The 27,933-nt window shown below is 36.3% G+C and overlaps 3 protein-coding genes across 3 annotated transcripts in view; 2 read left to right on the plus strand and 1 right to left on the minus strand.

The window, feature by feature from the left end:
- Positions 1-1,121: 1,121 nt before the first annotated feature.
- LOC149026582 (uncharacterized) lies at positions 1,122-7,728 on the minus strand. Its single transcript, XM_089154449.1, has 2 exons — positions 7,585-7,728; positions 1,122-3,885 (listed from the first exon to the last, which is right to left on the minus strand). Exon 2 carries the CDS (start codon positions 3,528-3,530, stop codon positions 1,638-1,640), a length of 1,893 nt encoding a protein of 630 aa, XP_089010575.1. The 5' UTR covers positions 3,531-3,885; positions 7,585-7,728; the 3' UTR covers positions 1,122-1,637.
- Positions 7,729-16,282: 8,554 nt separating this feature from the next.
- Positions 16,283-22,419, plus strand: NRPB4 (RNA polymerase II, Rpb4, core protein). The gene is made up of 7 exons (XM_089154459.1): positions 16,283-16,362; positions 17,291-17,364; positions 18,001-18,109; positions 18,225-18,302; positions 19,225-19,258; positions 19,350-19,418; positions 21,974-22,419. Exons 2-7 carry the CDS (start codon positions 17,316-17,318, stop codon positions 22,049-22,051), a joined length of 417 nt encoding a protein of 138 aa, XP_089010585.1. The 5' UTR covers positions 16,283-16,362; positions 17,291-17,315; the 3' UTR covers positions 22,052-22,419.
- A 2,753-nt stretch (positions 22,420-25,172) lies between these two features.
- The window catches only part of LOC149026584 (uncharacterized), a 39,506-nt gene continuing 36,745 nt past the window's right edge, over positions 25,173-27,933 (plus strand). Inside the window, exons 1-4 of the mRNA XM_089154469.1 lie at positions 25,173-26,112; positions 26,211-26,335; positions 26,432-26,526; positions 26,628-26,858. Coding sequence (XP_089010595.1) covers positions 25,526-26,112; positions 26,211-26,335; positions 26,432-26,526; positions 26,628-26,858 — 1,038 coding nt within the window. The 5' untranslated portion in view covers positions 25,173-25,525. The remainder of the gene's footprint in view (positions 26,113-26,210; positions 26,336-26,431; positions 26,527-26,627; positions 26,859-27,933) is intronic.

A 27,933-nucleotide genomic window follows, 5' to 3' on the forward strand; every position in this document is an offset into this window, starting at 1 on the left:
GCAGTTTTTCCCTCAAGCATCTTTCATTTTGTTTGGTAATCTGCAAGGTCTGAAATGATTTAATTTCTTCGGAAATAAGCTTTAGTTTTTTTTTTTTTTTTTTTTTGGTAATTAAAAAGCTCTAGTTACCAATCGAAATTATTAATATTGTCACAAAGACTCATTCAGAATTTATTTCAACAAACACTACATCCCAACCAAGTCTTCATTCTTTGCAAATTCCTGCATAAACTAATGATTTCGAAGACCATCAATACTACTGGTCTCATCCTCCGTTGAACTTTATTTAAATTAACTGTAGGTGCACCGAGTTAAAGAAATGAGGTATCGGTGTTGCTGTTCAGAATTCAAATGGTGATCTTATTTGAGCATTTTCAAGTGGTATTCGGTGTGACTCAGCGCTCATGAGGGAAACCATTGAAAGTTTGATTCAAGCTGCCAAACTTGGTTTCAACCATATTATTGTTGATTCTAATTGTAGAGATTTGGTTTGACAAGTTTGGCCATTTCAGATGTGTCACCGAAATTTTGGTCCATTACCAGCCATCAGTGTGTTGACACAATTGTTCAATAATTTTGTCTTACCAAAAAAAGAAAAATCAATGATTAAGCCATGGGGAATAATTGTAAATGGTCGAGGTTAACACATGAAGGTTCACCCCGAAACGAACAGTGGAAAATAAAGTTTTTTTTTCTGAATCCTAAGGAAAAGAAGAATATTTTTACTAGGAAACCAGTGAGAAGAATCAGAAGATCAAATATTTACTTCTTTCTATCTTCCTGGATAACTGAATAGAAAATTTCTCCTCAGCCACAGTTACTAGACTCTGTTGTATTATAAATCAGGAATAAAATTGACTCATTGTATATACATTGATGTCATCTTCTTTGCACTTTGTAGTTCATTTACCATGTGAGCTCAATTCAATTTCTCAATTATCTGAATATGACACTAGAGCTCAAGTCCTATAGTATTGTCCCTTCTAACCAATTCTGTAAAAAGGAAAAAGGAATAAAAAACCCAGGTTTTTCTTTCCCCTCCCACTCTCCTGGTCGAGCTTTTACAAATTTGGTTTCTCTATTCAAGAAATTGCAGTCGTTCTAGATAGGAACATGAACATCAGCAGGATTACACCCATATTAAAAGCGCAAGAAGCCAGTAAGCAAAGAAAAAGATTTCAAAAGTTCTGAATAAGAATTTTGATTAACACAATCAAAACTAATGGAAACTAATTATCAGTCTATCATAAGAAAGCTATATTCAGAGAATTCCAGCAAATTTAGAGCTGGGAAGGGAAAGCCAAAAAGACCGTTACACTTGATCAACTTTTATTTATATACATAGGACATTAATGTACAGACAATCCATCCATCTCCCAAAATCTTCAAATTGGAAAGATTTTGAAAGACCATTATGAGTCTATTACACTGAAAAATAAAGAGAAAACCTAACATTACAGCTGCTTTCCAATTGTTGCAGCAATAATCCCCACACCCAGAGAGGATGACCAATTGATACAAAGTGCTTAACAATCAGAACCTTGCGGACATTTTTAATCTAAACACTGGACCTCTAACCTCCCTTAGAAATGACAAATAGAACAACATATTCAAGCCTGAAAAATGCCAATCTAACATTAGATCCCATCAATGGGGTTCCCTAGACTTCCACCGAGCAGAGACATTAGACCCCCACCGTGGACCCTCCCCTCAGGGACCATAAAATCAAAGCTCCTGCTCCCCCTACCCCCACTGCTTCCTTCCCCCTCCTTCTCAACACCTAACAGCCCTGAAAAGGATGTTGATTTCATTGAAGGAGGAACCAATACCTGTGGGGGTATGAGCTGCTGCGGTCTTTTGGATGGCTTTTCCGTTGATTCATCGCAATCAGAAGCAGCACTCACTCCAGAAGAATAGTACTCATCCAAGCTGCTCCCAACCGTGGAAACTGATACAACTCCGTGGAAGAGTCCAGGCCCAATCATTCCACCCTTGCTAGTCTCTTGGTCCTGGACCATGTTACCATGAGCCGCACAGAGCCCACTCTTTCCCCTGGAAAACTTCTCACATGTTCCCTGGCCCCATGTGCAACGTTTCCCCCCACCATGGGCCTTGCAGAAATCTGTGCTGCCTTGAGCACTCTTCCCGCAGTTCTCAATATGGCATCGCTTCCCTCCACCATGTCTGACACAACAATCAGTGCGGCCACGAGCACTCTTAGTGCAGCCTGCAACAGCACACCTCTTGCCTCCACCATGTGCAACACAGTAGTCAGTCCCGCCGTGTACACTCTTCGGGCAAATGCCTCCACCCTCAAACAGGCAGCGCTTCCCCCCACCATGCCCCTTGCACAATGGCGTGCTTCCCTCTGCACCTTTGGTACACCCTGCAAATATGCACCGCTTGCCCCCACCGTGGGCCTTACAATGCATGGTGCTACCCTGTGCACCTTTGGTGCATCCAGGATACTGGCACCTCCTGCCCCCTCCATGAGAGATGCACAACCCTGCCTGCCCCTCAGCACTACGGGTGCACCCGTCAACCTTGCACCGTTTGCCCCCTCCATGCCTAATGCAAAGTCCTGACTTTCCCCTTGCGGCCTTGGTGCATCCCTGCTGCCCACACCGTCTGCCACCTCCATGTGCTATGCAGAAATCTGTCTTCCCCTCGGCACTTTTGGTGCATCCTAGATGCTCACATCTCTTGCCACCCCCATGGGCCTTGCAATATGCAGTTCTGCTCTCGGCACCCTTACTACATCCTGCCTTCTGGCATCTCTGCCCACCTCCATGGGCAATACAGAGACCTGACGCTCCCCTTGCCCCCTTCGTACACCCTTCAAACTTACACTTCTTGGGCTGGTGGGTGTGGTGACTTACTGACTCAGACACAGAGCTTGTCGAGTAATCTGTGGTGACTGAAGGCTCAGGACTTAAGTGAGAATGAGGTTGCAGGAAGCTGGTCCCACGCTCTAAAAGCTCTTGGGTCTGGAGTGGAACTTTACTACCATCCAGCCTAGGAGCCAGGAGAAGTGATGGCATGTATCCTCCAGATCTCTTGGCTGAAGTTGAGCCCTCATCAACAACTGGAATGAGTTGTCTACTCTGGCCTAGGAAGAAGGAAGCAGGAAGATTGGACTGGGAGGAAACTGGATTCTCATCCATTCCCAGATCATCTCTAGTACCTCTAGAAAGGCCAAGTTTAAGGATATGAGAATTGCCTGCAGGTGAAGATGCTCGGACAGATGTCGTGACAGATTCCTTGCTTTTTCTCATACCAGCAGCATAAGAATCACCTTGGTAGGAGCTTGGGGTGGGGCCCAATCCAAGTACTAACCTGCAGCCATCATCAGGAACTTTGGCAGAAAACGTACGATGGTTACTTCCAGAATCCCCAGACTTAGTGGTATTGCTGGTTCCATAGCCAAGACAGTCCAGGCGCAGAGCAGTATCACCAGAATAGTCCATTTTTGTCAGTTCATCATTACCAAGAAGCATAACATCTGTCATATTGAGATCCATTTTCCTCATGCAATAAACAAGCCCCAGAAAGAGGGAAACAGAGGATTCCGGATACAGTCACTACAGATTTTGATGCCTTCCTAGAACATCAGCCGTAAAGGGAGCAATTCTGGGAATTTGTGTAGCAATCCAAATGAAAAGTTGAACAAGCCACCACCACTAACAAAACCCGATGTGTCAGATCTATCCATTTTTATGGGTGAGGAATCAATTTTGACCCATATACCAGAGACTTAGTTCCAGGAGTATCTTATCACATTTCTAGGAAAGAAGCCCCTCATGAGAAAAGTCAGAATCAAATAGCTGGTAGAATCCACAGTGCATCTTTTTCTCCTTGTTGAAGAATTGTTAAGTTTCATTGAACCTGAAAATGGAAGAAAAAACTCAGAAATCCTACATAGTAATTCCTCGACAGATTCTAAGAACAAAAAAAACACCAACCTATCTTACATTCTTTTATTTCTCGTAAATAACTATACATACACAGAAATCAGACAAGTATTTCTTAGTTAAAGGGTACGTTCATTCAAAAGCTGGGAATCACCTATGTCTAGGACTGGCTGGCAACAGATTAGTCCAATTGAGGAGTGAATCATGTAAACTCCAGATCCCAGGCCCCAGACCCTCCATTCTATAATAAATGAAAATATTGTCTAAAAATAATGGTTTTCCTTAGAAAAATAATCTAAGCCCATTTCCTAGTGTGTAAACTATGAATTACCCATCAACCCTCAATTCTGAAATGCCTGGTATTTAAAAGATATTATGAATTGCCCAGGTACAAAACACACAACGAGTGGCTTCCACGTGAAATGAAACAACCAGATAGCCTTAATCACCACCTATTGCCAGAGCTAAGACATGAGATGAGGGGAAAAAAGACAGGTATGAACAAAGACTCCCTTCACTTCAGTAAAAAAAAATATATTTCTTAGTAAACCTATTTAATAGAAGAGATAAATAATATGTGAATAGAAGGAACACAGATTATTGCACTGAAGTACAATGTAAAATTTTGGAAAACTGCCACCCAATCTTCTGGATCTGTTGTCACCAATAACTTGCAGAGAGGGTGCTACACCATTGAGTTTTAATTACACGTCTATTTGGCCAACATAATGGGAAAGGAAGCCTTGAACAGATGAAACTGGTACCACTTGGTCATATTAAGAAAGTCCTCTTCAGAAAAGTAGTTGCCTAACTACAAGTCTACAACTGACTGAAGATTCAATCAACGGAGAACCATTAAATTTAACTCAATAGCATCCAAGGCAAGGATATCGCTCAACAGTGAATCAACCAAAAATATGCCAGTAGTCCATATGAAACACAAACGCTATCGGAGGACACAAAAATCAGACTTTGCATTCCTTATGGTAGTTCCTGTTCTTTCCTAGCAAATATCACCAAACAAAGAAAATCATTCATGCCCCCCCCTCCCACACACACACACACACACCCCCCCCCCCCAAAAAAAAAAAAAACAGGGAAAAGAACCAAATGAACACGCACAAAATGCTTAAGATTGCCAGATATTGCCACACATCCATCTAAAAATTTCCTATCACCATCGGAGTGCAATTAGTATTTTGAGATACACAGATCTCATACCCAAATTCAATAGACCACCAATCTAACCCCAGATGGCTCAAATGGACAACTCCCTTCCACTAGTCACAGTGTTATAGCAAGCCATTCTCTGCTATCTTACTTCTTAAAGCAATGATTCTATTAAAGGCAAAGACATGTTTGCTTTTTCATTTAAAATTAATCCATCCAGAAAATGGACCAACTGGGGCATGTTGTCTTATTATTATTTGGAGCATTCAGACTTTGGAGCAACATCTTTGTTTCTCAGGAACTAGGGTTGGTCTTATAACAAACCAGTTGGCCCACAGTCAGATTTTGGAGCAACATTGTCTTATTATTATTTTGAAGGGGGAAAAAAAAAGGTCGGCCGAAGAAGGAAACAAACTCTACAGTGCATGTATTGTGAACATGGAAAGGAAATTCAAACCCTAAATGATATCCTTATACAACTGACTAGAATCGATCATGTCACAAGTAGCCACGCGGGAAAACCCAAACAATCTATATATACATGGTCAAGTGTTATAAGTGCAAGGGTTTCCCAACACTAAAAAACTCCTTGTGCAAACTACAATAATTAGGAGTTACCAAGTCCCTGAAACAAGTATTATGTTTGAAATACTGATATCTCATGTTCAACAAGAAAGAACCTACTAGCTACAAAAAACAATCAGCTTCTGCGAACACAAAGTGACTTATTTTCATAGAACAGGGAATATGAGCATCTGAAACCATATTGAATTTCAATGGTCCACAGCACAGTAGTTAAAAAAGTAAACTTTCAGACTCTTCTCAAGATGACTTGTCTCAGTCAACGAAACAACTTCTTTCTTAAAGCAACTTCATCCCATCAAAGCCAACATGTGTCCTCCATACCACCCTTCAGATGAGGTTTTTTCCAAAATGCAATCCACACAACTACACTAGAAAAAACAGCACCTAAAGTGAATGCATAGTGAGTATTTCACCTAATAGTTATTATTGTTGACATCTCAACTTGTGCAAACAAATGTTTAGCAAACTGCAACAAAGCTAAAATGTAACTCATAGAAACTTAACCACCACTTTATTGCCTCCAGCCAATACATATGGCAAAGTAAAACTACCACTACTTCAAAAAGTGAATGAAAGGAGGACAGAGGAGCTTCGAGCTGTAAGTGGAGGCTACCCCAGAACCCACTCTTTATTTATCCCCCTATTAACAAGCCTCTTTGCATGCACCAGCTGATAAGTGATAACCCTCTCCAATGATAAAAATATTACTATTTATTTCAAAGAAATAACAGCAGATCAAACTACCGTTTTATTTGACAACAACAGTACCTCAAGTCCTTGACAAAGATAACAGATGATTTTGGAAAGGAAAAAAAAAAAAGCAATTCAAAAGAAAATAGACGCAAAGAAATTATACCCACAACCGAAAGCACCAATAAAGATCCAATTCCTTAGCCCAAAAACTTAATTGTAGGTATGAAAATTGTAGAATCATCAAATTTCTGAAATTATCATGTCTTGGAACCAGAAAGTGGAAGCGCAGAAAGCTAAACGAGTTCATAACTTCACAAATGAATTGTTTTAAAATGAATTTATTCTAAAACAAATCATTTGCCCGATAATTAGGAAGTACCAGAGAACGTCTACACAAAAGGAACAGAGGGTATAGTATGTAACTTGAAAACCAGTCCAAGCATCATGACAAACCGCCGCCCCCGGGGGGCTGGGGTAATAATTAAAAAGACATTAAAACTAGTCAAAAGCTAGTTAAGAATACAGCAGAAGATCCACCAGTTCATACTCTCAACAATTCACGGTGCTGGTTCTACCAGGTAAATTCATAGCTAATCTTTCTCAGGAAGGCTTTTTGGATTTTACATTACTCCATTTGATCATCAAAAGGTCGAAGCTGCCAGTTCAAATGAAAATACGTATATAAAATAGCAGTAACTTGAAAATTCCATAGATCTTCACAAAGTCGAAACCAGAGCACTTCAAGAGACATGACTTCAGATCGAAACCACTAAAAAAGCCAAGCTGGAAGTCCAATCTCCGTCAACCGGAGCCTTACTGGACTGAAGATAAATAGCAGCCAACAAGATCCAACTCTCCTTTGAAATAGGGAACAAAGACAGATACACACACATAGCCACAAATCGAACAATATATAAAATATCCAAGCAGAAATTACTAAAGGTTTAATTCAAAACATATGTAGAATGAATCAAAAAAGAGAAAAGCAAGAGATGAACCCAAAGAAGCTCGAAGCAATCATTCCTACATCAATTATCAATTATGAGACAGAAAAAGAGAAAAGACTGTTAAGACATGCATTTCAATTCACCACAGAGAACAGTCCCCGACTCCCTAGCCACCGAAACGAAAGCTGTCCACCACTCGAGCAGAAAATCCAGACAGAGAATAATAAAAACGAATAAATCATCGACTCGAACAGAACGAAGATGCAGAATAAATATACCTGACAGATCTCTACGACATCTAGAGCAAATTGAAAGAGTGACCAAGAGCAGCAAAAGGAGTTGAGGAAACCGGGAAAGAAAAGAAGGCCTCGCGGCCCTCGCGGAAGAAAGGGGAAGAGAAGAGGCAGAGCGTCAGCGAGAGCAGCAATACCACCGAGGAGTATATATAAATAAATAAATAAAGTAAGTAAAATATCAGTGCATAACGAAATTAATTTGCAAATATTTGGGTCTGTTTAGCAAATTAATCGAAAAGCTGAGGTGGCAAACGGCAAACGTCACGGAAATTGTTGCGTTTGTGACGCGCCGAGCCGGTTGGAGTTGCAAATGTCTAAATATTGCCGGCTCATACTGGTGAGCCCCACACTCATGTGCCGGACAAGTGGAGGACCGTTTTCTGTTCCCTTTTTTGTCTTTTTCGTCTCATCAAAAGTGGTCGCGTCCCGGCGTCCGTTGAAGCGCCACACAAGTCTGCACGTAGGAGAAGAATGCGGCCAACTGGCCAAGTACTTTATAATCCATGGACGTTTGCATAAAATCAGATTAGAAATCGATGGATTCTTTGTTCATTCAAATTAGGGTTCGATCCAAATTGAAATCTAGCAATTTACTTCAATCATTAGATTTTTTTTTTTTTTAAACTTTAGGCAAATATGAGAATTTTATGAATTTCTGATGCAATCACGTAACATGGGTTCGATTTTAATGTTATGTAATTAATACGCAGCAGTGTACTGTAAACAATAGATATCTCAATTTCAACTGTTTGTTGTAAATATTGTGCATTAATTACGCAGTATCCTAATAAAATCTCATGCAATAGATGTTCGATAACTAAAAGATTTAAAGGTTCTCTATGTTGTCATTTAGGGGAAGATTTCCTCGGCCACATGTAATTAGGTCTTCTGATAGCTAATAAAAGCATTTGATATTGAAATAATTGTACCAATCAAACAACTCCCAGGCAACTGTACTTAATGAGGCAATGGAATTGATGGACAAACCAAAAACGTGTGTAATTAAGGTTTCGTATTTAAGTTTAAAACGTAACCCTCGGCCGCCATTTTAGACTTGAGAGTCTTCTTCAAGTAAGGTTTCTTTCTTTTATCAGTTCTGTTTACTTTTAACCCATTAATAATTAATAATTAATAATTAACTAAACTAAAAGCACCAAATGTCAAAACACCTTGTACTGAATAATGGATTCTTTTTCTACTTTTAGAGAAAAACAAACATGGGGTCTCTTATTGTTCTTACTTTCTCCTAATAATGAAGGTCCATTTCATTTGGACTATATCATGCTTTCATTTTCATTGCTATGGCTAAACAATTATTTCCTACATTGGTGACGTGTGGATTTATGTGGATCTCAAACACCTCTGATATAATTTTAAGGAAATAAAGAAGAAGAAAAAAAACTCAAAAGGTTAATTCATTGGTTTTGTAATGTATATATGAAATGTATATTGTAGAGTACTTTTTCTTTACATTGAGGTACTAGTATAAACAGTCAAAATGTCCTAACTTTCTATATATATATATATATATATATATATATATATATATATATATATATATATATATATATATATATATATATTATTTTTTTATTTTTTTTTTTTTTAATTTTTTATTTTATTTTAATTTTGGTTTTGGGATGAGTACCTAATCACTTCCGTGTATTTTCAAGTAAACATCATTATCATATATGGCAAAAAAAACAACCCAAAGAGACTTCCTTACTAATCAATGGTACATTATCTATGGTCCCCCACCTCCCGTACATCACCACGTTGGCTTCTTTCCATTTATGAGTTGTATACTTGTATTTATATTTTGTAATAAAAATGATAATCATTGTGGTATATACTTTCGAAATAATTCTAAAATAACTTTTGTTTTTGGGGTAAAATTTCTATAATAACTTTGTAGTAAGAGCACAACAAAGTCATCTTATCTAATAATCTAATAACAATAATAAAAATAAAAATCATATAGCTTCTTTTTATAGAGGGAATACACTTTCACTTTTAAAGAAACGCCTATTAAAAACCTTAACTCATCCAATAGTCATATATGTTGTCTATATGTGTGATTGTTCAAAAGTTATATTTCTCAAGCATGTATGAAAAAAATGTTTTTATGAGGAAAATGAAAAGAAAAAAAAATTATATATATATATAAGAAATATGTCTATACATTTTACCCAACAAGTCATCAATGCATAAATGCCTTTTCACTTCTCCATAAATATTAAGCTTACTTCATTGATATATGAATGATTTATTGTTTTATAATTGATAGCATGTATCAGGGATTAAAATATTGTTGTTATAGGAAAGAATCTTCAATACAAAATTAACGAAAGCATGAGAAGCAACCATTCATATGTTGCGGAATTATATATCATTGATAAAAAAAAATTACAAGAAAATCTAAAGTTTGAAAGAGACATATTAATAACTATGTGGTTGTCATTTTTCATTACAAATATATAATATTTGATAGGAAAAAAATTTCAATATAATTAACGAAAAATATAAAACCCCCACTGATAATATGTTTGCAATTGGTTTATGAAGTATCTAAAGATACATCCAGTGTACTAAGGATTTATGAAAACACAATGTCTTGTTATTACCTCTTGTATTATTTTTTTTAAAATTATTTAAATAAAATATAAAGTGGATTTTGTTTTTATATATATATATATAACATGTAGTCGTGACTGACATAAGATGACATTTACATGTTAAGTGGTGAAAATTTAAATATGGAACTCCAACTCATAATATACAATATCTCACAATTTTTAGTTTTCAAGCCTCAAATTTATCAATAAAATAATGTTTTCTTATAAATAAAGAATTGTTAAACTCTTAAGTTCTTGTCTAATTTAAACAAGTATTTTTTGTTATCTCGAGTCTTAACAAGCTTATCAAAGGGCTACTTTCCCCTCTCCTCCTTATTAATACTTTCGCTTCATATATAAGTATAACTTATTAAATTTAAATTATAATTAAGTAAATAATTATTTTTTTAATATAAGTGGGCATATATGTATTGGTGGATGACAAATGAAAAGAAAAGTTAGCAAGAGTTTATCTCATGAAGCATGCATTATACAATCATGTACCTTTGTTAGTTGTAAATGAGTGATTGTGGTGTCTTTCTCGATAGAATTATAACATTTTTATTTTCGTTATATATTTATTATTGACCACTTGACTGCTAAAGGTAAAAATTCATCGTAGAAGTTCTCTCTCTTCTAATTAGAAGAAAAGCTGAAGATTCTTGGGATTCACATCCTCAGTAATCTTTTTTGTGGCTCCTTGGGATCTAATGGGTTGGCTTAAGCGGACTTAAGAGTAATCCTTAGGCAAGACCTATATATATACCTCTTGTTTTCTTTTTTCAACTAATTAAATACATAATGATGTATGATTTAATATTTGTAGGACCCCCCCCCGATGCTGCAAATCTGCAATTTTCAGTTTCCACTTTAATATAAAAGCAATGTCATGCATCGGTGCGAGTTTCTAGGTAAGGTAAATGTAAAATTTAAAATGGAAGTAACATAATTTCTACAAAAAGCAAAACATAACATCTCAACCGTCGTGTAAAAGCAAATAAGTCAAAGCAAGGAAATAATTTCTTAATAAAAGTTGCTGAAGTCTAAATCTTAACTGGATTGAATATATTTAAAGAGATACAGACAGAAATTAGGGATGTAAATGGATAGTTGAAAAATCGAATTCGTATCTGTTTAAGAGAATTCGAACTTGATATTTTTGGATTAGGATGATTCGATATGGCAATTTAAGTTGGATATTCCTATTCAATTAGGTATTTGACGGATATTATCTAATATCTGTATCTAATTAAAGTTTTATTTTGAGAAATACATCATTGTTCCTTAATTATTTTTATTACATAAACGGGGTTAAAGAACCCTCGGTGCTAAACTACTAAACTTGTTGGTTGTCTGCCATTAGGATCTCCACAATTTCCAAAGGTGGATCTGGATAGAAAAACGATGGATTCTCCAACGTTGTTGGCATCTTAGCCATTCCATCAGCAGCGATGTTTGAACTTCTGTAAATGTGGTTGAATCTTATGGTTCTAGAAGGACCAAATGTTTGTCTAATTTCCTTCACCACCTTAGACAAATTCCCATACATGCACTAACTTGTACTTAAAATATCAATCGTTTGTTGAGAGTTAAACTCCACATCAAGAGGTAGTAGATCCAGATCCATCGATATAGCTAATCACATCATTGTCCCTTAATTAATAGTCACTAATGGTAATGAATGACATTAAACTACCAATGGTTACTCTAATAGGATATTTGTATCCATGTGATTACCTGAATTCAAATTGGATATTATTCGAAAAATTCAATTAACTAAACAAATTTGAATTCAGTTATAAATAAATATACATATCCGAGGGTTATCGGATTCGAATATTGTATTTAATAATCGAATTTAGATTTGGATTCGAATATTACCATATTTGAGTCGAATTTGATATGTTTACATCTGTAATAGAAATAGATCCGTATCATGTACGACATCCCCATTCGAGATCCAAATTTGATTTTTGTTATTGTAGGTTAAAAGTGGACCAGGTGGACCTTCCTCTAATCCTAATGTATGATAGAATATATACGAGGATGAGACTTGAGCACAAAAAAGATGAGAAGGTCTCAGATACCATGCATGGTTGACGGAACAGAAGGGCGGTGTGGCCGGTGTGTGAAGATGCAGGTTCTTGTGGACCCCACTTTTAAGGCAAATGTATAGAGGGGTCTGGATCCTCACCCCGTCGGGGGAGTACAGAGTGTTCTTCGACAGCTTCCCAACCACACAAACATGTGAGGCCTACAGGTGAAAAACATTTTTTGGAAAAAAAATTAAAAAGTATATAATTAAAATTTTTACCAATGGGCCCCACATGTTTGTGTGGTCAGGAAGCCGTCAGGGAAACTCTATGCTTCCCTCGACGGGGTGAGGATCCGAACTCAATGTGGAGAGCCGTGGGAACTGAAAATGACCTCCCCTAGTAATAAGTAAATAACAATAATTAGTAATAACAGCCACACAAAGCTCATAGCTGAGTCCGGATCAGCGACCCGTACAGGGAGCACAAAGTGCTCTCCCCACACTTCCTGACCACAAACATCAGTGGGGCCCACGGTGAAAAACACTTTTTGGAAAAAATAAAAATAAAAAATTTAATCAGTGGACCCACTGATGTTTGTGGTCAGGAAGCCATGGGGAGCCCGACGGGGAGAAGATCCGGATTCCTCAGAGCTGCCACGTTGCTGGCTGTTTCGTGCACGTTGCACAGGTCCTAACTCCTTATGTTATGCACTTATGCAGTTATGCCTACGCAACGCTGGGGCCCACCTCGTTAACTATTTTGATGGGTACTCTTGTTGTTTCGAATATCTTATTAATTAATAATAACAATGAACAATAAGTCAATAACACCCCCGCCACTCGAGGACTCGGGTCGGGTCCCTGACTGACAGTACTGTCTTATCAGTTGTCACTATTGCCAGCCAACCCCGCCGCCAGTGAAGCTTTAAGACCTACCACCATCAGCTCAGTCCCAAACGGCTCGTCCCGAAGCCGAGCCAGCGTTAAGGCCTTGTTACTTGTTACTGCTTTCTCTCTCTCTCAGAATTCACTGTTTGTTCTCTTCTCCCCCTTCAGTTCAACTCAACAGTTGTTCTTCACTTCTTCGATCGAATGAATTTGTATGCATTCGCTTACTGTACAACAGTACATGTTTGGGGTTTTTATTTTTTATTTTTTATTTTTAAACGTCAACGCTGTGGAGCTATCGGTGTACCAGACGCTTCTCTCATCCTTTTCCTCCTTTATAATTTTATATACAAAATATATTATTTCTATTTACGCCAATAAATAAATAAATAAACAAATGAAAGTGGCTGAAAACAATTCGATGCAAGACATGCCGATGATTGGTTGGTGCAAAAAGCGATGTGGGGTTTGCTCGTAACAAAGAGCGGAGCGCATGATGTGCTCTAGGGATCCACAACTCAAATCGTCTCCCTCGCCAAGTGGTGTCCCTGCCCTGCCCTAAGGCCCCTAACATTGCGTCGTTGGTAAATAAAGGCAGTTTTCATAATATCTTCCAGTTTATGGAAATTTCCTACTGATATATGAGTTTATGATGATGGAGCTCTTCTTGTTCTTGTGCCGTCGACAATCATTAAAATGGTTCTCTTTTAGGCTCTGCTTGCGTCTTTGTTTTTCTTTCATTGCAATTTGCTCTTTGGAGCGTTTGACAATTAAACCTCTCAAGTACCAGACCACTAAACCTCAATTACAGGTTTCCCAATAATGAAACTCTTGTCTATGTCTTGCATATTTAATGCACATGACACTTTCATAAAGGTAGTCAGTGATCTGTATTTTGATTGTCGAAATCTTGAAAAGCAATGGTTGAGATTGATATTTCGATCTAACGGTTCGCTAAACAGTCCTACGCATTTAATGGGCAGGACTGAAACAAAATGCTCCTTAGAAAAATAAAAAAGAAATTGACCCTTCCAGCTTCCAACAGTCAATGCGAATGGGGGGCGTCTTAAGTCATACTGGGCTTGGGATAGGCTGGGCTGGGCTGGGCTGGGCTTTATCCAGCCCAATGTATAGCAAATTTAGGGTTCAGTTATTCTTTTCTCCATTGACATCATATATAAGTGTTACTAACCAAATCGTTCCAAAATATCATGGTATATTACCTCAATATTACTCATTGCATTAATTTCCTTTGGAGTTGATCATCAAGCAGCTTTTGAAAACCATTATTTCACGCTTGAAGCAATTCAACTTTTATAGCAAACGCTCTTTACTTCTGATGATTGATTTACAATTACTGGTAAGAAGAAAATGCAACAACTATAATTATAATTATAAGTCTCATATTGAACATTTGATAAAACTTGTTAACATCAATTTGGGTCTACACTCAGATAAATCTCATTCCAAAGAACAATCGTAGGCTTACACTAGTTATAAGGTTATTCTATGTAATTTCAAACTATAAAATGCGAAATTGTAAATATAAATTAACTAAGTGAGCACAAATGAATGTTTAAACCGATGATGTTTATCAAAGATACTAATCATGTGAGGTGTTCTAAGAGTACTAAATTTTTTAATGCTTTATTGGTAATTTAGAATTACTTTGTTCATACATTATGTATGCGCTTTTTTTATTTAATTAAAGATGCCCCAACGTAATTGGTGAAAAACATATATATACCCCAAAACTATGCCAATTTGGCAATCACCCCCATTTTTTTTTCTATCATAAACATTAATTAGTTAAAGAAAATGATAAATATATCCTCAGTTGTATTATTTTATATCTTATAATATAAAATGAATGACTAAGGAGGAAATAAGATGAAATTTATGATTCAATTTTCTTAAGGGGACAACATTGTTAAGTGATAAGAGACTGAGGGTAATTAGGAATTTGCTAACAATAGTGTATTATTGTGAAAAATGCCTGCCAAATCAATGTATCTTTGGGTGTTTTGTAATTTTTTCAATTGCCTTAGAGTGTATTTGATTTTTATTTTTTATTTTTAAATACAATATGCATGATTAAAGATAATGAATAATCATACAAAATCTACATGGGTAATTGGAATGTTTGTAATTATAGTCTTTAGTTATTCTGTGTATTTGGTTATAGTTTAACACTATAATTTTTAATTTATATATCTTTTTTTAAATAATAAGTTTGATATACTGGAGGCAATTGAAAAACTACTATAAGAAAAAACATATCAGGTAAATTTAAATTTATAATTTCGTAACAATATGAACTAAATTATACATTATTTATAACAAGTTGAATGATTGTCTAAATCCTTAAAAATTACTAAATTTCATATATTTCAATATATATTAGGTGTTTATTGACTTGTTATTTTTTTTATTATAATCTATAATTTCGAGGTGTTATATATTATAATTAGCTAAATAAATCACAATTTTGCAGTTGTGGAACAAAATTGTATATGAATTGTTGTGGTATTAGGTTAATCTGATAAGATGATTATGTAGTGTTTATTGAGGGGAGACTGCACAAGAGAAATTATATTTTCTCACCACATTTGATGATTTGAGGCTTCCTTCAGATGTTTTACATATCTAATTCAGTATTCTAATTTCGAAATACGTTTAAATGAGAGTTTTTTTTTGTTTTACATATCTAATTCAGTATTCTAATTTCGAAATACGTTTAAATGAGAGTTTTTTTTTGGATATGAGGCTCATCCGGGCCAGCTTGCGTGTACCATGATTTATATCCTCAAGGGAGCTTTTTTATATTAATGCCGCCGAGTGGGTGCGAACCCAAGACCTTCCCTAGGGAAGTTGGATTTTTAACCGCTTTAACATAGCACTTTTGGCAAAATGAGAGTTTTATTCCACGTGTCTTTAAGAAGCATCCAGATTCTTAGAAAAAAAATAAAAAATGAAAAGTCTAAAACGTGCATTTTACAAGTCTGTTTCAAACTCGAACTAGATGCGCATCACACGCCAATAATCCTTTCACTCAAGGGCAATTTTGTCAAAGGAAAATACTCAGAACTAACGGGAGAAAGTATAAACGATTGAAATCGACTGTAATTGTTCTTCTGTCTATATTAAACATTCAACCCTAGCCCCTGTTCTTACGAAAGGAATTATTGTTGTCTCTTGGTACGAAGAAGCAGAACATTCAAGGTGAGTGAAATAAGAATCGATCTATTCCCTTTTAATTCTTATATATGTTAACAGTATTATTGTCGTTTTCACCGAATAACCAAAAGAGTCGATTCAATTGTTGCTTCACACTCAAAACCCTGTTTCTTGTCTAAAGAATTGGTATGTCTATGAGAAGCAATACCTTTTACATACTTAAGTAGTTTCAGGGCACCAGGGATGAACCGAGGTCAAGGCTTTCTCTTTAGAGCCTATTGCCTTATACTTTTGGGTTTTACCTCATGTTGACAATGCTACAGCTCAAAAAATATGCATAAATTAAGTTTTCCATGTTTAACGTTTGAATAAACGGTTAGAAGATAGCAAGCAATTTATGATCCTGCGACGTATGAGTTATGAACCCTAAAAATTGACAGACTAAATTCTTCCCATCCATGGGTTACTTATATTCTTACTATTAAAGGGCTAGCCTGGTGCCGAAGGCTTCCACACAAGCGGAGGCAATTTTCTACCGCCAACAATTTTTGCTTGGCCTTTGACCTCGGGGCTACAAACTGTGGTCCCCCACTTCCATTCCCATTATTATTAATGTAATATAGGATATATTCTGTTGTTGTTCTACTTATGTTAAAGCCTTTTGATTCTAAGGTCAATGTCCATGATTCTTATTTTACTTGTCCTTGTTTTACATCGACTAAAAAATATCAACAACAACGAGCATACATACATCAAGGTATCGGATCATGAATGTTTCTAATCAGCTCATAGAATTGACTGGATCCATGCAAAAATTTAGTTTTGTGATATGTTTCTTGTTCACAATTGCATAAATTGTGATTAATAGTTTGGTTTGCTATATTGCAATTTAGCTGCATTTGAGATTCTCTTAATCAGTTGAATTTATTCTTTTTGGTTAATTTTGCTTCTTGACACATTTTGAATTTCTCAGGAACACTTAAGTGTTAATTTTCATTATGTCTGGTGAAGAGGAAGAAAATGCTGCAGAGCTCAAAATTCCAGACGGTAACAGAGTTTCTACTTTATTCTTCTTTTTATTTTTATCTTTATTTTGGTTGATTTCTTTTTTTGTTGGTGGGGGTGGTTGTGGGCTGTTGATGGTGGGTTTCCCTTTCTAATTCCTCTCTAAATGAACTTAATATAACACTTGAAAATGTGGATGTGACTTTCCTTTGTTACCATTTGAACTTCCTCATCCTGGAAAAGCAGACATGGTTATTTTTATATTGATATTGATCATGACCTACTGTTTCTCTTAAAAATTCTAAACTTGTGAGACCATTGAAGGGATTTCAAGTACCAGCTAAGCTAAGCCAGCAGGGACCCCCCCCCCAAGAAAAAAAAAAAAAAAAGAAAAAAAAAGAGAAGCCCCAGTGGGAAGATCACTTAAATTGTCTGCAAAGTTCTTGAAAATTGACTGACTGAATTTACCTGCTTATAAGATGCTTGCTGAATTGTTTTATCTGTGCATTAAATTTGCTGGCATTACTCTTCGTAGAATAACTAAATCTTTGTTCTTGTTATATATACTTGTTGCATTTTAATGTTTATGGCTCCTATTCTACTTTACAGATATAGTCTACGTTCCCTTCCTTATTTTTATTTTTATTTATTTATTTTAAACTTGAAGTTTTTTCTCAGAATTTTTGAAGGCCAAGTGTTTAATGAATTGTGAGGTGGCACTCATCCTTGATAGGAAATATGAGCAGCTCCAGCAGATGTCTGAAGATCCTATAAATCAAATTTCCCAGTAAGTGTGAAGCTTTTACTTTCCGTGTTATCTGAGCAAGACCAATTTAAATAGCTCCTGTCTGTGTAATCTTACGCCGGAGAGTTTATTATTTATTTTTTCTTTCCATTTCCAGGGTATTTGAAAAATCACTGCAGTATGTGAAGCGTTTTAGCCGCTGCAAAAATCCTGATGCTGTTAGGCAGGTTCGAGAGTATCCTTTCAAATTTCAGAGATATGATAATAGCATCCCCCAACCTCTCCGCCTCTCTCTCTCTCTCTCTATCTAGATGAATACTGAGTGCTTAAAGTGTTCTGGGACTACTAGAACTTTTGAGGGATTTCATGAATTAGAGTTTTCACATTTCTGGGTCTAGAAAATTGTTTGGCCCAACTTAAGTCTCTTCTCTAGTGATTGAATGGGTGATCGTGTAACTAGTACTATGTGACAGCTGACAAGAATGGCATATCATGAGAGTTCACTGGTAGAATTTAGGAAGGGAAAAACCGGGTTCCTTTTAAGATTCAGCATGTGGCTCGACCATGACAGTGTCTTCTCCGTCTTGCTGTATCCCAGGAAAATATGGGAACAATAGGCAAAAGAACTTCTGTTAACATGAACAAGGTGCATTGTTAGGTTTTAAAATGTTTTCCTGTTGTCCTCTTGTTGGGTACTTTCTCATTCAGTATATGAATCTCATGGATTTGGATTCACTTCCACATGATGGGAAATAATATTTTCTGTTCTCTTTTACCTTTAATTAATTTATTTATGGTTCTGTTTTACTTTTTAGTCTCTTTCAACTGTATTTCCACTTAGAAGAACTCCAAAATTTAATAGGAGTTACTTTTCTTAATTTTTTTAGTTTCTTATTTTTATATCTCAGCCTCGTTCAGAACTATGTAGTTGATCCCATTTAGCTGCTATAGGTTGTGGTTGTTGTTGTATGAAAAGATAATGAGGCTTAACAAATTACATATGTACAATGAGGTACCTTTTGTTGGCTTCTTGTCAACTTGTGTCTATGCATTTAAAACTTTTGTTGCCCTTTTTGTTTTAAGAGTGTAGCATCTAGATAACATCATCAGTTGACAATTATATGATATCAGCAATGTGATTCTTAACGGATATTCAGAATTCTTAGCAGATACCAGTTGGCTGAGTTTGAGGTAAAGCCTAGACATTTTCTAAATGAAATCTAACTTCTCTATTATCCATTAAAAACCATATTAATTTTGTCATCTCTTATGTGTTGCGCAGCTTTGTGTACTTGGAAACCTTTGCCCTGAAACCGTGGAGGAAGCTATAGCTATGGTGCCATCTATTAAGGTGATTTGTCTTCTTGGTCATATTTTTTTGAGTGCATAGAGTTTCTGCAGCATTTACTGCTGGTGTTAGCAAATGTTTTTTGAGTGACTAAATTGTTGTGGAAGAAAGCATTTATTTGCATGTACAACAATATATAAAAGTCTATCCTTCAAATATCTATTCAACCTGTAGATTTTCTGTCATAAACCTGATTCCATGAAACATACTAGATGCCATAGCTTCTTCCTAGCTACTTGCTTGAGAAATCATTCCTTATTACTTAAGTCCTGTTCATGGTGGCAAGCTGCAGGACTCCATGTCTTGAGCCCTTGATCAACCTTAATTATTTGCATGTACAACAATATATAAAAGTCTATCCTTCAAATATCTATTCAACCTGTAGATTTTCTGTCATAAACCTGATTCCATGAAACATACTAGATGCCATAGCTTCTTCCTAGCTACTTGCTTGAGAAATCATTCCTTATTACTTAAGTCCTGTTCATGGTGGCAAGCTGCAGGACTCCATGTCTTGAGCCCTTGATCAACCTTAATTCTGTAGAAGATCAATACCGATCAAAGCCTTAGATTCTGCAGTGTAGGTTAAAAGGAAGTGCCTACTGTAGCGAGTTCATGAAACTAACGAAAAAGTAAAAGAGAAAAGGGAAGCCAAACAGAGCTAGTTAAAGTTGCAGCCTGCCTGCATACCGTTGATAAACCAATTATTCCTAGACTCAACACATCAAACCTACAAACAGCCAAGAAAAGTATCAACTCCAATCTCTATACATCCAATCCCAGTACTTTATTCTTAAAAGCTGGAGATGCTGTCCCATCATTCCATCATTTATTTAGCCAGATGAGACATTGTTCTATGTGTATCTTAAATCGCTTCCAGTCTGAACCTTTTCCTACGGATTTGACCTCTTCTCCAATCCCTTGTGTTTAACCATGCAACTCAAACCCTAGACCTAGATTTAAGACTTTCATTTTGTGATTCATTATCAACTGCAACTTTCACAATTATCAAACCTATTTCCTTGAACCTTGGAACTTTTCCCTTATTAGTCTCCATCTTGTTTTAAAATATCAAACCCTGCATTTGTTTAAACCTTGCTGGAATTTACAAGATCTTGCATCAGCAAAAGGTCAAGCTGATTCTTTAGGAGCTTTTCTTGCATGTAGAGAGTTGTTTGCCTGGAGGTGGGTTGTTACTTGGGAAAAAAGAGGTGTTGGTTATAAAGTAGTGTTGATGCCACCATGGGTTTAAAAGCCTAGATCTCAGTTGCTTTAGGTCCACGTGAGTGTACTACCATAAGCAAAAGTTGAGAAATATTGCAAAATTTATTAATGACTTCATGTTTGTGAGGGGGAGTGGCAGGGCCATAAAACACAGAATCTTGAAAGTTCCAGTGATAAGAGCAGACTGGGGAGTTGCCCCAATCAATGACAAGCTCTGGGAGGGTCATTTAAGGCCATATGGGGCCATATTCTAGTGGAGGCTTGGGATGCCATAGTTAGGAGAGGTGATATGATTTTGATTGGAGGAGCTAAAGAGCTAGTTGCAGGCCAGGAATGACCAAAGGGGAGTGGTGAGGAAGGACATGCATGGTCTAGATCTTGTACCAATTATGACTTTGGATACTGACTACTGGAAGGCGAGGATCCGTGTAGCAGACCACATTTGGCTAAGATTTGCCTGATGTGATGGGTTGTGCCTCTTTCCTCTTACTATCTGTTATTCTACTTGTTCCCAACTTTCATTTGTTTCACCTGTTTCGTTTCTCTTCTGTTTTCCTATCCCACATTTCCATTACCTTGTTCTGTTTGGATGCATGTTGCTGTCCCCATTAAGTTGGGATAAGACTGAGTTTTGCATTGGAAATTAGAGAGAAAGATACAATTGGGAATTAGAAATTAATATAGAGTAAATAGGAAGTAGGAACTGAATTAAAGGACATGAAGGAATTAGAGGATAGGGAAGGCTAATCCTGTTGGTAAAGAATAAGTAAAGGAATTAAGTATCGAAGAACAGGGAGTAGGTGGTCTCGTCTGCTAGCTCCAGCCAAATCAGGGAGGTGGAAATAGCAGCTACCCTGAAGGGAAGAACTCTTCTAAACATCCAGGGAGTGGCCCAACTTTTGAGGTGAAAAACCCCCACACTAGGTCTCTGATAACTGATCAAGTGGTGTCCAGCGACAAGTGATTATAGATGGGTAACAGGTTAGCCAAAGAAGGTTGAACGTGGCAGGAGAATTAACTTCTTGTCGGGGATGGTTCTCAGAACAGAAGGCAATCTTGGATCTGTATACTGTTCCGGTTGCCCAAAAAAAGGACAGTCGCTCACTTAACTTTTCTTGCAGAGAGGATGATGCCTCACTTAATTTTTCTTGAGTAAAAAGCTGTGTAAGATAGTATTTGCCTGAGAAGTGCTAATGTTTATGCTTTCTTTAGGTTCAGTTTTTATCATTTTATGACGAGACATTTACTTGAAGCAGCATCTTTCTTCCAAGCACCTTTATATTTGATTCAATGTTCTTTCTTCATTATGTTTACCTAGTTTACTTGTCTTGCAGACCAGGGGGCGGGGTCTTGATGATGAGGCAATCGAGAAAATGTTAAACGACCTCTCTTTGATAAAGAAATTTGAGTAGTCGCCTTCCAGTTTTATTGTATCATTATTGAGTCCCATCATGTTGTGGACAAAAGCTTGTCTTGTACACCAGTTTTCAGGGAAGCTTGGGGTATTGTTTAGGTGCTAAAAACTTGTAGAAGCTCTCTGAACTAGTGTAAATTGGGACCTGCGGACCTTAATTCTATTTCAGAGTATGAGGTTTGGATCCCGTTCATGGCTTACCTTTGAATCATGGTGGAATATGCTTTTGCATGTATGATGGTGAGATTGTTTTTATTTTTTTTATTAGACTAGTAAAATTTCCACGTTCAATTGCACTTGCAGCTCAACATCAGGCAAAGAAGAAACATTAGATAGATGAGACCAATCTCTGGGGAAATTTATATGCAATCAGAAAGGCGGGAAAAAAAAAAAAAAAAATAAAAAAAAAAAAAAAAAAAAAAAAATCGATTAACCACCAAACCCCCCGCAAAAGGCGGGAGGCCCCTAAGACTATATGAGTACTTCATTATTTGGACCAAATCATTTTAGAAATTTGTTTTGCTACAATGATTCAGTCCATTGTTTTGGTTTTTCTTGAGAAGTTGTTTGGTTACGGTGATTCTATTAGTCGGAATCATCTTAAATATGAGAAATTCAAAATCTTGTAGTGTTTTATCACCTCCAAACATGTCACGCACTTTCCATAATGACATTCTTCAATGGTTCACTAACTTTAAAAAGACTAATGTCACTTATAATAAAGTATTAATTTAGCAACAAATAAATTAAAATTTATCTTTGAATAAACAATCGAATCTAATATAAATGTAACCATACCATACAATAGAGATGTCAAAAGAACATATCCAACCATATAACCAAGAGGTAAAAAATAATTTGGAGGGGGAGAGAGAGAATGGAAAAACACCTTTAAAATTATATGAATTATTATCAACACAACTATTTCTACTATGAAAAGGTGTACAAAAATGGCCTTTATAGATTCTGAACACTATTTTTGGAGCACACTCATGTTCCAAATACTCTACCATTTTGAGCTAAAGCCCATAAGTTGAGCATGAATCTATAAAAGCTCTTTATGTATTTGTATCCAAAACTATATTGCAACTGCATTAAGAATTAATAATTTATTGTACGATTGGATTGTCCAAAAAAGAGCAAGAAATCATACTACACCATCATATTGTCAAAACGTAATTTTGTCTGTTATTTGAAGGTGTTGCTGAATTTGGTGAGCTGCCAAGTAGACCTGTAAATGGATAGCCGAAATCCGCCTCCGAATTCGCATTCATATTCGTTTAAGGGTATCCCTATCCGGAAATTTTCTTACTGGAAAATATTCGTATCCGTTCGCTAAGCAACCGGATTCGGATAATTGCTTATCGGATCGGATAATGTCCGGATAAAAATTTATCCTGATAGAGTAAAGTATTTAACATTTTTCTTTAAAAATGAATGATAATCGGATTCGGATACCGGTAATCGAATTCGGATAGTGGTATTCGGTAATCATAAATTATAAATTTATAATAAAAAATATAAAATAGTGATAATTATCAATCAATAATCGGATAGTTTATCGAATCGGATTATTATCGGATATCCGATAAAGTTTCGGATTCAAATTCGGATGTTTTCTCTACTTTTTTCCGGATTTGGATTCAGATAGCGGATTTGCTATTCGGATTCGGATACTGGTGTATCCGTGTCGAATCCGATCCATTTACAGGTCTATTGCCAAGACAACTGATGAGATGATGGTCAAGCTATGAGGGAAGGGTGTAGTTCTTACTCTTCTTTATATCTCTATCTTTTTCTCTTAATTTATGTTTCATAATTAAAATTATATTCACCTTTTTCTAATTTGATTTTGCTTATTAATCTATAGATTAGTTTTTTGTGGAATTATAAAATCTCATTTTGCAAGTTAGTAATTTGGTGGTGTCCATGCGCCCATACTTAAAAGTTGGGCATCCATAGGCCTACCTTGAAAGTTGGAAGGGGTCGGCGGCATATGTAATATCCCTATCCCTATATATAAAAGCGCATTTGTACAAAAAAAAAATAAAAAATGATATGATATGATATGATAACCCCGAGGGATGGCTCAGTTGGCAAAGCCCAATGTTTCCACATAGGAGATCAAAGTTCGAATCCCCTCGGGGCCAAGGGAGGATGTGATCGTGGTATGCGCAAGCGGGCTCGGATGATATGATATATTTTAAATTAGTTTTTATAATATCTTAAAAGGAGGCAATATAAAATGTTATTTTATTTAGATTAAAAATGACTTAAACCAAACTTAAAAGGATTTAATTAAAAAAATGAAAGAACAGTTTTCCGATGATCAAAGTTTATAAAAGATTTACTCAATAAGATATTTAAAAAAAAATTTAATCAATTAAATTTATTTTTGAAAATAATTTTCAGATCCTGAATTTTGTGATAAATTTTTTCACTCAACTAATATTTTTATCATGAATTGCCCAAATTACTTTTAAATATTTGATTGTAAATGATGAAATTAATATATGATTGACAAGAGCTACAAAAGACGAAATGATGCAAGTCATAGAATTGTCAAGAGATTGAAGGAATTGGTAAGTGATTCTTACAATTTTTTATATAAAAGAATTGAGAGTAATTTATGTAATTACAAAATTTGGGATTTCATAAATATTTTCAAAAATAAAAGAGCAAATTGTAGTGGCACCCAAAATGGAGGCCTTAAGGCACACCCCACTTTATGTTTAGAAAGCATATAGACCCCAAAATTGAATTTTTATTATATATAATATATTTGTCAAATTTATCACTAAAAAAAATTAAATCACTGTTTATTTAAAAAAATATCATCAAAATAAACAATGTTTGAAATGTTTTTAGTGATCAATTGGACAAATATATTCAATGAAAATTCAATTTTGGGGTCTCTGTACTTTTTAAACATAAAATAGAATATCACTTTAAGGCCTCCATTTTGGAGTGCTAATGCAATTTGCTCAAAATAAAATCTATTTAAGTAAATAAGTAAAAACAATATTTGATTGAATAAATATATTTTAAAATCTGACCTACCTATTTCTTGAAAAAAGACTGGAGGACCCCACACGAAGACGAATCGGTCCCGCTTATAAAATGGAAATCTAATCGACGAAGAGAGGGAATTGGGAGTCTGAACTGAACTGGTGCTTCTCTTTCCAGGCGAGAAAGGCCCTAAAAAGGAGTAGGAGGAGAAGGAAGTTGAAAAGATTATCCAGTCTCTCCCGCCATAAAAGCCCAATCTTATCCATGGAACAAGTCGAAATCACGAATCCTTCACGATAAGAAAAAATGGGTATGGGTTTAAAGCAATCATAGCCAAAGCTTCTTAAGGTCTGTTTGTTACTTTTTCATGGATCTCAGCCTTTCAGAATTGCTTCGTTGTTTATGTTGAGTTAGCTTTCAGAAATGCCCTAAGTTTGTCTGGAGCTGGAAATAAAACTTTGCGATGTATTCAAGGAGATTCAATTGTAGGAGTAAAAAATGGGATTATACGCTTCAATTATCGAAGTGTTTGAATAGGCCAAACCAGCGGCAATTCCCGCATCACAGATATACTTACCAGAAAGTTATACCTGGATCCGGAAACCACCATCGCCTAAGTGGTCTTGTCCACAAACTAACTGTAAATCCGATCCCATTTCCAGGTTTATCTAGCCCAAGTAACTATATTGGGTACCATGAGAAGTTTGATACTTGTTTAACCTGTACAGCATTGAGGTTCTATAGTTCTAAAGGTGATGGAAGGAATGAAAGTGAAGATAAACTCGTACCAGCAAAAGATTCTAACTTTGAAAAGGGGAAGATCCGGCGGGAGAAGGTCAAGACAGATGTGAGGCACACTGATGAGCATGCTCGGCTTGGGGTGCAAGATCAGAAGGAGTGGCTAAATAATGAGAGATTGTCCATTGAGAGTAAAAAGAAGGAGTCTCCATTCATATCCAAACTGGAAAAGTTCAAAAATGAGTTTTTGAGGAGGGTGGTTCCATGGGACAAAATTACAGTTTCATTGGATACATTTCCATATTATATTAAGTATGTATTTGCACCATGCCTATTCTTCATAGTTTCTTTTTTTGTTTCATCCCTGAGCGTTGCTGCTTTGTCCAGTATATTTACATTCTTTGTGGCAGTGAACATACCAAAAACCTGTTGGTGGAATGTGCAGCTTCCCATTTGAAACATAAGAAGTTTGCTGTGTCTTATGGTTCCCGCTTGGACTCTTCAAGTGGGAGAATACTACTTCAGAGTGTCCCAGGTTGCCCAGCGTACCATTCTTTTCAGTTCTTGTTTCCTTATTTACAATTGAGTAGCTGCACTGATTTAATGTTGAATCATGAATTTTCCTCTGCAGGAACTGAGCTTTATCAAGAAAGGTTAGTTAGGGCACTTGCACGGGAATTGCAAGTCCCCTTGCTGACTCTTGACTGCAGCGTTCTTGCACCTTATGTAAGTTATGAAATTACTTGTTTTGGAATTCTATGTATATCTCTGCTTCTTGTTGGCATGAAGAAGATATGAAGTTGGCATCAATTGGAAATTTGGTGCAGGATTTTGGTGAAGACCAGGGCTCAGAGAATGAGTCAGATGATGATAATGCTGAACTGGGTGAAGAGCTTCCATCAGAGTCACAGGATGAACATGATGCAAGCAGTGAAGGAGGATATCTTAGTAGCAGTGAAGTGAAATCAGATGGTACTGATGATGATGAGGTTAATGTGCAGGGATCTGCTGAAGTTCTTAGGAAGCTCGTACCATATGCTTTTGAAGGCACTGGAAAGGTAATGATTAAAATGGTGCTGTTTTGCTAATTTTCTGCTTTAGTTTTGTGGATGAAAATAGTGGTTACCAGAAAATATTGTGATTAATAATTTAATTGACCTGCTGAAGCATAGATGCTGTATTCTTGAGCAATGCACTGCATGAGACAGCATCTGTAGACAAAAAGTTGGCCATTTTATTTCCACCTGTTAGGATGACCAAAGAGAACACTTCATTTCCCTGAAAAAAAATGTGAACATAAATCTCTGCTGTTACCTTCAATTAGAAAAGAAGAGAAGTTGGTCATAGAAAAGAAGAGAGTTGGTGATCTCTGTAGCTATCAACAGTATCTTCGAGTCTCCAGGTTATTGGTGGTGGGGAATGTGTGACGAAAATTTGGCGTCTTGCACTGTGGAACTCATTAGTTGTCACGGTGGCTATGCTTCAGTTCCCCCCCCCCGGCGCGCACGCGCGTGCGCGCTTGGGTGGGGGGTCAAGATGACGCCAAATGGTGTGATCCTATAGGGTTTTGAGTGTTCCCATAGCATCAATTTGTTGGCACATCAAGATGAACCAAGTATACCTGCAGCAATAGGGACGTCACAGGTATAAGGAGAAAAACACAAAAAGCTTTGCTGGATAAATAATTGACATGATCCATACAAGACATTTGTAGTGATCATGTTTGATGTAACTCAATGGTGTTGGGGGGATTCCCCTATCTTTGTTTCCTTAATTATTTTATGTCTTTTAAGTTTTTAGTATTCTTGTCTTAGTAAATTTCCTATCAGGGTTTATAGTTCTGTTTTGACTTTACATGCATAGATGTTTTGACTAGTACAGTATAATACATATTCTATCGCACAACCCTTTTTTCCCATTGTTCTCTCTTCTTTTCTCCCTCAGTCTCTCCCTCTTTCTTCTCTTGTCTTCACAACACAATTAAGGATTATTTTAAATGCGCGCATACTATATGAATGCTCATACCTGTGTTCTTGAATCACATTCTGAAAAGTATGAAATGCCAACAACCTATAAACAGTATGCGCAATATTATCCTCACTTGTACATACTTGGAGGTATGACCTTAGGACA

This window comes from Hakea prostrata, chromosome 1 (genome assembly GCF_041222555.1).
Source record: "Hakea prostrata isolate BN-2017 chromosome 1, UWA_Hpros_2, whole genome shotgun sequence".
Classification (NCBI taxonomy): Eukaryota; Viridiplantae; Streptophyta; class Magnoliopsida; order Proteales; family Proteaceae; genus Hakea; species Hakea prostrata.